We start from the raw sequence: 12,163 nt of genomic DNA on the forward strand, positions 1-12,163 counted from the left end.
TGGACACCTTCAGCAAAGGAACAACTTTCCTCATCAAATGTAGTATCGTTCTTGAAACTAATTCTACTCCCGGAATTCCTCAGATCTGTCACTCCCTTTAAGCCACTCAAGCTGGCAACCTGTCCTCTTGAACTTTTCCCTCTCTGGATCCCCCATCCACTAGAGGCTGTCAAAACGGAGACTCTGTGAAATAACATTGAGTTTATCATGAGTGTACAGCCTGTGGCCCTCAATTCTAATAACGTCGTCCTGTGAGAATCACTGCGGGAGGGCTGAAAATGTTATTTTCCTCCCTTCCTCCTTAACTCTGTCACTCCTTCCAACCATCAGATAGTTCTTGTGAGACTGGCCGGCATCACAAGGCTCGCAGAGCAAGGAGCTTGGTTAAGTACTTCATTTCAAAGGTTCCTTCATATTGGAATAAAGACGATCTTGAAAAGCAGAGAGAAAACTGTTACAGACTCTCTGTTTCAAGAGAATCTGTAGGGACATGCAGAGAGAAGAGAACATGCTCTGGCTGATCCCTTAAACAATAACATCAGTGGAAAGAAATGTCAAACTTATTTGGTGTTCTATGCTGAAGTTAACAAAAACATGACACACTCATTTCAATTTTTTATTAAAATACTTTATAGGGATGACTGAAGAAAAAATACGTAATTTTCTATGTTGCAGATCATGTAAAATACAATAAACACAGACTCTTGGGAATGCAGAATAGACTCCAAAAATCCTCAAAGAAGCTTTCACAAAAACCAACTTTAAATGTTTGGCTTATTTATATATTTTACTAATTTTTCAGAAGTTTTAGTTTCCTTTCTCCATTTTGATGCTACTCTGATTTATAAATAATCATTCAAATAGTCTAACACCTCAACAATTTTGTTTTCTGAAACTTTAGAAATCATATTTCTAAATGAAGGTCTCTCCTTTATAGCATTCTCTGTAAAAGAAAAAAGACTTGTTTTATTTGAATTACCATTTGACTGATGCTGCTACAGTTTCAGTAATAATTACACATCGTGGGGAAGGGTGGGAGACAAAAAACCTGCTGACAAGGACATAATCTGACTATAGGAAAGAACTTTTTATACATGGCTTTTATAATACCTACTGATTTAAAATTTAGTGGTTTTCTGACCTACTTATAAAAAAGGTAACAATCTAATCATTGATTAAAAAAAAGAATTTTTCCCAGAGCTTCAATATAGAAGTCAACTGTGCCTAGAATGGTAATAGAAGGTCTAAATTTTAGTTGGGCTACTGGCTTCCCAAATGTTATACTTTAAATTGGAATAAATATTATTCAAAACCTGATTATATTATAGAACTGGAAATGGAATCTTTTAAGTGAACTTTTTCTCTCAACCCTTCATAAACCAGACAAATTAAGCACAATCTGAATACAGAAGTCCATTACGTTTAGGGATAATTTCTATTGGGAGAGAAAGAGGTAAGAAAAATCAGTTAAAACATAACATGGTTCAAGAAATTACCCTCCCAATGTAGGGGTGGAAGAGATACCACACTTTAAAATTTAATAATGAAGACCTAAAAAAGATGATAAATGCAGTTAAAAAAGTTTGTTGGCATATTTAAGGAAAGATTAAGCCATGCTGTCAATAAACACAAAAGCATTCCTGTACTCAAAGTATGAAATTACTTGGAAAAACAGCAAATTTGAAACGAAGCAGCCGGCTGCAGATTCTTTAAAACTTTCTTATGTTCAAGAAAACCTTCAGCTTTCTAGGTATTAACGAAGAGGGGAGCTAAAATGTTTTCAAGGCACTTTGAAACAGAGGCATTCTAGGTAAATGTAAGAAAAGGATATCCCAATGATTTCCTATTAAAAAATATATATACCTATGAACTAAATTTCAACTTTCTAAAAAGCTGAGGTACCTTGGGTATTCATTAGAGTTATCAGAAAGGGTAGAAAAGGTATCAAGGCTTTAAATTTTATGATAGTTAATCATAATATTACATATGATCTTGTAACTAATTACTGTTCAGATAATGAATACAAAGTGTCTAAGAGCATTACCTATTTTTATATACTAAAATATTTAGACATATAAAGACGTATTCCTAAAATGTTACTTGTAATTCAAACACATACTATTTGAGAAAAATCATTTTATAAAGTTAAGAGTCTCTGTAATCTAAATATGCATGTTGTAGATTAGAGGATGAAGACTGGGATTTCCTTACTACGCAGGGCATATGGTATTTAAGTTTGTCTTTACTGAAACATTATATAAAAAGCTGACCAAATACTCTATAGTGTATCTGGAGTTCACGTCATCTTGAACAGAGACTTTTTTTTGGTTTCATAATCTTAACCTCCTACTGACTGATTATACTTGTTTACTAAGAATATTTGATCCAGATATAAAGGAACGATTACAAAATAAAATCATTAAATAGTTTTCATTGGTTTCCTGTTAGAATCCCCAGCATGTCCAACCTTCCGTGGCCATACCTGTCACTTCTCCTCTTGAAGCCCTCCTATCGCTCGTCCACTGGAGAACGCGGCCCTGTCAGCGCGAAGGCTCAGCGGGCTCATTCTCTCTGTCCCGCGAGCACAGCCTCATCTTCCAGCCTTGACACTTCTGTACAAGGGGACACGCTGTACCCCTGGTGCTCCACAAGGCCTCTGATTTGGCAGTTGTTTCCCATTCTTAGTGCTCTTCAGGCTCTTTAGTGCTCTTTAGGTACCTTAAGTCAGAGGAATGCTTTAACTGCCAGATTATTTACCCTAGCAGAATATTTTGCAGTCTCACAGGTGCGCCCTGGAGTTCCTGGGGGAGACTCTTCAGCACTCTCTGTGTCAGCACTCTGGGTAGAGGGAGGGAAGAGGAGGAACTCTCCCTACAGCTTTGCCATATGTGTATTATAGGATGGGTCTACCATATGAGAGTTTTAAACTGTAAAATATAGTAGGCACTTTCTAAAACCAACAAAGGTCTGAAATTAAGCCTTTCATGGTCATTTTTATGTGAATTCTCAGGGTGATATATCTGAATATCTACCCTATTTATAGACCAGATAAACAATACAAGGCACAGTGAAAAATGGCATACAACTATAAAAACTCAGTGTCCTAGGTGTGGCACATGAAGAAATCATAACTTACATTAATGTTCTAATGCTTTCAAAATAAAAGGCTTCTGGAATGCTAGAAGAAAATGACATCAGGCTTTATATTAGAAATCTCAGATCTTTCAAGGAATTCTCTGTGCACTTGCTTCTCATATGACCACAGTTGTACAGGTACTTAGAGGAAACAGCTTATTGTTAGCGGCAGTAAAATAAAAAGAGCAGTTATGGCCATAATTTAACACATTATTGGGTTTGTAATACTTTAAAAGTAATTCAGTCCAAATGCTTTACGTCTTCTTAACCTGCTAGCATTCTGGTGCGACCAGGAGACCTCAATGAATAGCTCTTCATGCTTTTTTTTTTTCAATTAAATTGCTTTGATTGGCATTTCTTTCCTTCTTTTAGAACATGCAGTTCATACATTTGACAGTCTTACTCCCATAGTCGATACACTCCGGACCAATGCACTCGCAGCAGGCGTTATGGAACCAGCGGTATTTGGATGCCCCCATGGACTCACAGGATATTTTACACTGATGTATGGACATGCAGTCATCAAAGTAAACCACAGTACACATGTGTTCTGAAAAAGAAAAGATTAAGATTTCAGAGCAAGAAAGAGGAAGAACGGAAATGCTTTAATGCCTAGCTGAATATTATTAACAGTTGTTTATCTTAGTTCTCAAATTGCTAGTCTGCACAGGACAACAGATAAGGTACAGGAAAATAGATCACATTTGTTAACTATATTGAGAAGGAAGCCACAGTCTCCCAATCCAGCTGAAGAAGGCAGAGGGTTTCCTTAGTCACTATCAGATTTTAGACTTTGATCTGAAAGTTAGATTACTAGGCTTAACAACATTTGCTATACTTCAGAACTATGTTTTTTAAATTAGGAATTTCTGATAAGATTTCCTACAAGGAGAGAATTCTCCAGCTAAAAGAAGTTTGAAAAATACTGTTCTAAAGGTATACTGAGAATTTATAATAAAACAAAACAAACAAGTAATTCAAATGATGCAAAGTGGTTAGTGGTGCTCGGCACAATTCAGCATTAGTTATTAGAAAACTATCATTAACAGCAATTTCTAGTCCTACTTTCTAAGGTAACCATATTTGATTGCTTCAATTTTTAGTTCTCCTGGTGATTAACCCCTTATGACTATCCTAGCTAGAAGGAGAGGATACATGAAATAAATAAAGGACAATAAAAACCATTAAGAGAGAGTATATGGTTACAGGTGAAGTTATTTTAGAGAGCCATTTCTAGAACTGGTAAATCACCAGGGGTGTGACAGTAAGAGAAGGCTGAATGGAAAAACTGCACGGGTACTAGAAGATTTAAAAGCACAGCTACCAGGAAACAAAGTCAGGAAAGTCACACGGAGATGGGTGTGGCATGCATGGGGAAGGAGTGAAGGCAAGTCGACTGCAGTGGGTGTCTGGCCTCAGGAGACAGCAGAGCCAGCACTGCATGTAGAAGACGGACCGGTCAGAGGAAGATCAGGGAGGCCAGCACAGCACTGGGCCAAGCAGATCAGAGCGCTTAGCAGTGAGCAGGAGGGGGAGCACTTGGATCTCCAAGTGACTGGTGCTTCATTTACTTATTCAACAAGTGTTGACTGAACATCTGCTAGGGAAAGCCATGAGGGACTCAGAGAGTAATCAGAGAATCCAAAGAACTAAGTGGAAAATGGTAGACCTGTAAGTTAAAAAAGACAACAAATCGAACCACAAATGTGAGAGAAGGAGTAGGAAAGGGTTAACTCTACCTGGGCAAGGGGCACCTAGGGAAGGGGTCACAGAGGAGAAACATTAGCTCTGTCTTGAAGGATAGCCGGTGTTCCCAGGAATTAGCTTTGCTTATTATTTCCTGAATTTAAATAATCTTTGAGAAAAATGTATGAGTTACTCTTTAATATCTACTATGTTGATTATTTACTTTTTTTTTTTTTTTTAGCGAGATTAGCCCTGAGCTAACATCCATGCCCATCTTCCTCTACTTTATATGTGGGACGCCTGCCACAGCATGGCTTGGTAAGTGGTGCCATGTCCACACTTGGGATCTGAATCGGTGAACCCCCGGCCGCTGAAGCAGAATGTGTGAAAGGGAACCGCTGTGCCACCAGGCTGGCCCCTTATTTACATTTTAACAACAGGAAAAATAGCAGCAAGACACATTCCATACATTTCTGATGTTTTCCGGGTTCTAGAATTTGTCTTATAAAGTACTTTAACCTAAAAGGAAATCAGAAGTTTTACTCATCATTACTCAGTATCATTAACAAAAGTTGTATTGCTTTTACTACTGATGGCCAAAGTTCATACTAGTTTAGATAGGTAGGATTGTTAATGGGAGGGCACAACAAAAAGCCAAATAAAAAAGAGTATAAATTATACTGTTTATGCATAATTCATGTCATATTTTAAGAAATAACTACAATTTTCATAATTGCCTTATTCTTCTACAGTAAAATTGTATAGAGCTTTTTATTTGAATATATCACAGACTTCATAAAAGTTACACACCTTTTACAATCCAAAATTAAGGTATGACCTATCCTCACTAATAAATGTTATTTAATAAGTTGTACAAGTCATTCTCTCACTTAGTTCTTCTTCTGACCAACAGCACTTATCTGCAGAGAACCAGGTGGGGTTAGCTTACACCTGGAAATCAGATGTCTATAGCACCAACTTGCTCATAAAGAAATTCAGCTGATGATCTTGCCGTCATTTGTGGTACCAATGCTATTATAAAAACCCGACTTCCCAGGCCACTGTGAATGTTACCTGATGGCAAGAAATACTGTATTAGGAAAGCAGCACTGCTGCTATTTTATGAAAAGAACAATTAAAACCTACCGCAAACAAATATCAAAATTAGGACCAGGTTATCTATTTTCCAGCATAGCCTCTATCACCAATAGTCTGAAGGAATTCAGACAATATGCTTGACATGCCTCCTTATTTACTCAATGATTGGGTTTATTAAGGTCCAGAATTTACTTTACAGTTACAGACTATACAAACTCAAAACCAAAAAGCTGGGGGCTGGTCCATGGCCAAGTGGTTAAGTTCGCACACTCTGCTTTGGCAGCCCAGGGTTTCACTGGTTCGGATCCTGGCCACAGACATGGCACCACTCGTCAGGCCAGGCTGAGGTGGCATCCCACACAGCACAACCAGAGGGACCACAACTAACAATATACAACTAAGTACTGGGGAGAAGAAGAAGAAGAAGAAAAAAAGAAGATTGGCAACAGATGTTGGCTCAGGTGCCAATCTTAAAAAAAAAACAAAAACAACCCAAAAAGCTGCTCTTAAAGGTAATCTTAATACAGGCTTCATAGACCACATAGAAAATGAGGGGGGCAGGACAGAAAAAGTCAACTATTGGCAGTTACCTTTGTCACTGGAATAAGGTGCGTGAACATTATTGCTGGGAACAGACACATTTTGGTGGTGTGGCTGGTTCACAGTTTCTAAAAATGAAACCAGATTCTCATGATGTGAAAGTTCTTCTGCAACAGGGAAGGAAACGATGTTCCAGTTCAACTGAGTGTCTCCTTCTGTGAGTGCCCGGAAGAGAGAAGGGATGGGCTCATGAAGCTCCTCCACCGTGCTCTTTGAAGTTGGAGGCGTGTCACTATAATTTCGAGGATTACACATACCTGGGGGAGAGGGACAAAGCAAAGAAAGCTTATTTTTCTCACTGGTTGTAATGTCATGAGATATTGTTAGTTATTGCCTTGCAAACAAAGCTCGAACACATTAAAATCATGTGACGTCTAACATTATACATAGGTATTTTCCTAGCTTTTCTGGCTGAAAGGGCCTGGAAGCGATGACACCCCCACAGCCCCAAGCACACTGACTGCCCAGTTCTTGTTTCCTAATACCTATCCTCCACTAAGAAGAACCACAGCTCCTTAAAGAAAAGACTGACTCCAGGGCTAGGCAGGAAAAGTACAGAATGACCCTGGAATACCTTTTTGTGCCAGAAAGTAAGGAAGTGCTCAATAAATGATGGGACACATTGAAAAAACACAGAAGGCAACCTGAAGGGGCTCCCACTGGCCAAACTGACATATTTAACATTGAAATAAATAATGAGGGGCCGGCCTGGTGGCGCAGCGGTTAAATGCGCACGTTCTGCGTCACTGGCCCGGGGTTCACTGGTTTGGATCCCGGGTGCGGACATGGCATGGCTTGGCAAGCCATGCTGTGGTAGGCATCCCACATATAAAGCAGAGGAAGATGGGCACGGATGTTAGCTCAGGGCCAGTCTTCCTCAACAAAAAGAGGAGGATTGGCAGCAGTTAGCTCAGGGCTAATCTTCCTCCAAAAAAAAAAAATGACAGTAATAGATTATCACCCTGTGAACAAAACAGAAATTGGTAAGTCCTTATATTATAAATAAATGAATAAATAAATGGAGAGGGGAAAGCTCTTCCTTTTAGTAGACTGCTAACTGATAAATGTAGAAGGAATGAAGGAAACAGAAAATCACCATCTGGCAACCATCATAGAGGTGTCTGATTCAGATGGGATACGTTAATGGATGCTAAGGCTAGTGGGGGAAGGTTTGATGAGCAACATATTGATGTACTCTTGGCAAACTCTCTACAAAATACTAATCAATTACCAAGGGGTTAATGATGACTTTAATGTGGAAAAGTCTGGCAGACACCAATGTGACTATGAGATCAAGGTTAACATCGCCAGTGATGGGACAGGGTGATGTTCTTTGTCACCTGACATAGTACACAGCTTCATTTCAGTGATGTTGTTGCCAAGAAAAAAGTGACTTAAGTATGGTCATCAGTCAAAATCAAGTGGATCGAAACTGAGGGTCATCCTACATAAATGTAAGGTCTGTACTCATTAAAACTGTCAAGGGAAGACTAAGGGACTGTTTCAGAGTGAATGAGTTTGAAGAGACAGGACAACTAAATGCATCACACATTCCTGGACAGGATCCTGAACTAGAAAAGAACAAGAGATGCTATTGAGACAGCCGGTGAAATATGAAAGGGGTTTGTGGATTGGGTGGCAGTATTGTGCCAATGTTGACTTTCTGTTTTGAAAGGTTGTATGTTAGTTATGTAGGACAATGTCCTTCTTGGAAAATACAGACTGGAGTATTTAGTAGTGATGGGACACCGTGTATAAAGCTTGCTTTCTAAAGTTGCAAAGAAAGAGAATGATCATGAGGGTGTGTGCCTATGCATGTTAGAGTGTGTGTGTGTAGGGAGAGGGAGGGAGCAAAGGGTACTAAGCAATGGAGCAAATTCAATGAAACGTTAGTAACTGGGGAATCTGGGTGAGGGGATACCAGAGTCTTTTCACCCTTCTGACAAACTTTCTCCACATTTGAAACTATTTCAAAACAAATTATTTTTAAAAATAATTTTAAGAGAAAAAGGCAGTGGAGAATTAGAGATAGTGACTATAAAAAACTTTTTCAAGAAGTTTTACTATAAAAAGGAGAGCTGAGAAAATGTTTAATCAGCCCCAGCCTTCGAGCTATCCCAGCTGACACTGTGCGGAGCAGAAGAGGGGTGCTACACCAAGGAATTCTGCCCAAATGCAGGTTCTCAGCTAATTAAACAATCACTATTGTTTTAAACCACTATGTGTTGGCGCAGGTTGTTTAGTAGCAGTAAAAACTAGAACACAGCCCTCTGGATCTCCCTTTGAGAACGTTATACTTTTAAAAGCTAAATAATAGTTTCACTTTTGTTTGGCATCTATTAGATCTAATGTGGAGTTTTTCTTTTCCCCCAGATTAAAAGTTTGAAAAGGTTTGACCCAATTTATAAATTCCTATATTTTACAGATTTAGGGAGAAGGAAAAACCACCTCATGTGTTTTCCACATTTTGTTAGTTTAACGAACATGGCAAGAGCTGAAGATTAACAAGGTTGTGCGTGCTCTTTGTAAAATCTTTCAATATAGCTGAACTTCTATGATTTAGATTGTGTGACAGAATCATGGATTAAATGATCAAATCTGACTCCTTTATTCCTAAAAGAAGAAATAGGCCCAGATAAATTAAATGATTTGTCCAATGATACTTAATCCAGGTTCAGAGCTAAGATTATGATTCCGCCTGATTTCATGCCCACTGTTCTAATAATAACATTCTATAATCTTTAAGTGCCATTGAAAAGCAAATGATACTTAGAATATTTGTATTAACAAATATCCATAATATATTCCTCTGTGAGATTCTACACTGAATGAAAATTAGTAATCAGAGATTAAAAGGTTAACAACTGAGTTCAATGGTTGGAAGGGCTAAACTCAACATCTAGTGCCACTTTAAAGAACCTTCAGTGCTCATTATTAGAGATTTCATTACATTAAATAAAGTCTTTTTTGGAGTTTTGTGCATTTAACAAAGTTAGGCCAGAAACATTTTTAATTGAATCTCAACAGACTGCATTAAAACCAATATGCATGAAGTAAATGCTTGCTGGCCAATATTTTTCCATGGCATTCTTATAAAGTTTTTAACTATCTTCTCTTTTTTAATCAGGATCCAAAGAGATCATCATAAGAGACTCTCCTTAGGCAATGCTGATTTTGACCCTCCATTTCCTGCCACGGGTACTCTTCAAATTCTGTTCTTCCACACGTGGTGCACTGAGAAATCTGATCTTCCAATAACGTGTGGGAGTTATCCTGATCAGGAAAAGTAACCTTTTGAAATTTCTGGAAATTCTTTAGTTGTCCATTTTCATGTACAATGGATGAATTTCCGGTTGGAGAGTTACTAACTACCCACAGTTTCAATCTGGGTTTTTTTTTTCTCCCCAAATCCCCCCGGTACATAGTTGCATATTTTAGTTGTGGGTCCTTCTAGTCATGGCATGTGGGACGCCGCCTCAACATGGCCTGATGAGTGGTGCCATGTCCGCGCCCAGTATCCAAACGAATGAAATCCTGAGCTGCCGAAGTGGAGTGCACGAACTTAACCACTCAGCCACGGGGCCAGCCCCTCAATCTGTTATTAAACCTTTCTGGGAAGCATCTCACCATCATCTTGAAGTGTATCATTGTTAGAGAGCTTTTCTTTATTTGACTATAGAGTTTATTTTTGGCTTTCATTTCTTTTCATGATCCTTTCTAGAGGTAGTTTGTTATAGTGGCATTCTTTCACTACATTGAGATTTAAACGCTTATTATACTAAAAATTTTAGGGACCAGCCCAGTGGCGCAGTGGTTAAGTTCACACATTCCGCTTCAGCGGCCCGGAGTTCACTGGTTCAGACCCTGGGTGAGGACATGGCACCGCTTGGCACACCATGCTGTGGTAGGCGTCCCACATATAAAGTAGAGGAACATGGACATGGATGTTAGCTCAGGGCCAGTCTTCCTCAGCAAAAAAAGGAGGATTGGCAGCAGATGTTAGCTCAGGGCTAATCTTCTTCAAAAAAAAAAAAAAGAAAGAAAGAAAGAAAAAGAAATTTACTTTAGAAATTTGGGGCCAGTTACCATTTCTAAGAGTCAAGAAAGTTAAATAAATCTAATGGCTCAATGGGTATCACAAAAGAGAATCCTTTTTTGTGAGGTTAATTTGGAGTAAAGGTACTGCTATTCAATTTGCAGAGAAACATCTCAGAGTTAAGCGATTACTACTCCATTTTGGCTACTTAAAAAAAAAATCACCTTAATTAAAAAACAAACACTTACCTAACATATATTATTTTGGGGAAAAAAGGTTACTGAAATTGTTCCTGAATATTATGCTATGACTCATATTTTATATAACAGATTTTGGTGGGCTCAAAGCAAAAAAAGGATTTTTAATGATTGGCCTCTAAGAAAGTTCACTTTAAGGAAGAAGCTACTGTTACCAGGAGAAAACAGTGGTGACTGGGGTCAATTTAGGATTCGGTTTAGGCTATTTGTCACAACTGATAAAAATTAAACTCAGTTTTCTTTCTTATCAGTTTTGTAAATCAAGGCATCAGGTTTAAAGGTGAACTCTGAATAGGCACATAGAGACTATAGTCTTTGGTGTCCCCTTAAGGACCTGGTGAGTAACAATTATAAACATCTGGACCAATCAAATATCCTTAGCAAAATAAAACCCAACAAAAAAAGCATATATCCTTTCCCATATCAATCCTGGCATATGTATTCAATCAAATGCAACATTTACAATGGTTGAATTTGGGGGAGACCATGATGTAGCTAAACAATTTGCATAGTTTCATAAAGGAAGAAATATCAGTATTTTAAATGGAAAACTGTATTAGTTATTAAGGATTTAAAAATAAACATTTACCACACTACTAGTCTGGTTGAACTCCTAACATGTATTTGTTCTTTAATATTAGAATGTGACATGTGTTGGTGTGAAGACAGAAATCCATTCTGCAAGTCAATGAACACACCTAGATCTGATCTGAGACACAGGGGCAGAGTCATAAGACAAAGCCTGCATGTCCCAAAAGGAAGATGCCAAGACCCAATCCAGAAGTGTAGCTATGAACTGAAAGTCCGAGTTCAAGGCATTCGCAAGGCAAATGAAGGACCAGGATTACAGAAGAAACATTGGAACAAGAGGGTGGCAAAGCCTATCTAAGGCTCAGGGTCGTGTGCCACATATCAAGGGCATAGCTGTCTGATCTTGTTTTCCCGGGTTTTGCAGGTACCGCCCATACCTGACACCTCCCATCTTCTGTGCCCCTTTTCATAGGCCCCTTTTCTCCACTCACCAGGGTAAAGGCTGGGATCTGTGAGATTATGGGGCAAAATGGGTCAACAAGTTGTTGGTCCCAAGCAGGTTTTCAGCAGGAGCCTAGTCTTGGAGCCTATGATACTTAATGATACTTTCATTAACTACTGGAAGTGACCCCAGTACCAGAAAGAATCTAGTATTTCCTAATCAACATTATTTAAACAGTGCACCACTGAAGTCCAGTGTTCCATGAAATACTAAACAAGTGTCCAAATATGAAAAAGTTATGGTTGCTACGTTTTTTCTTCATTGGTTTGTTATTCATTTTTTCTTATAATTTAATACTTGTCATGAATTCAATTTTTA

General features: G+C 38.4%; 1 protein-coding gene across 4 annotated transcripts in view; it reads right to left on the reverse strand.

Annotated features, from left to right (window-relative positions):
• Positions 1 to 602: 602 nt before the first annotated feature.
• TWSG1 (twisted gastrulation BMP signaling modulator 1) overlaps positions 603 to 12,163 on the reverse strand; it is a 47,386-nt gene continuing 35,825 nt past the window's right edge. For all 4 annotated transcript variants that reach the window (XR_011504559.1, XM_044773440.2, XM_014837335.3 and 1 more), the window contains 2 exons: positions 6,510 to 6,776; positions 603 to 3,685 (listed from right to left, as the gene is read on the reverse strand). Coding sequence is in view for 3 of the 4 variants with exons in the window: in XM_044773440.2 (XP_044629375.1) it covers positions 3,504 to 3,685; positions 6,510 to 6,776 (449 nt within the window). In the remaining variant the exon portion in view is untranslated. The remainder of the gene's footprint in view (positions 3,686 to 6,509; positions 6,777 to 12,163) is intronic.

Source organism: Equus asinus, chromosome 7, assembly GCF_041296235.1.
Source record: "Equus asinus isolate D_3611 breed Donkey chromosome 7, EquAss-T2T_v2, whole genome shotgun sequence".
In the NCBI taxonomy this organism is placed as follows: Eukaryota; Metazoa; Chordata; class Mammalia; order Perissodactyla; family Equidae; genus Equus; species Equus asinus.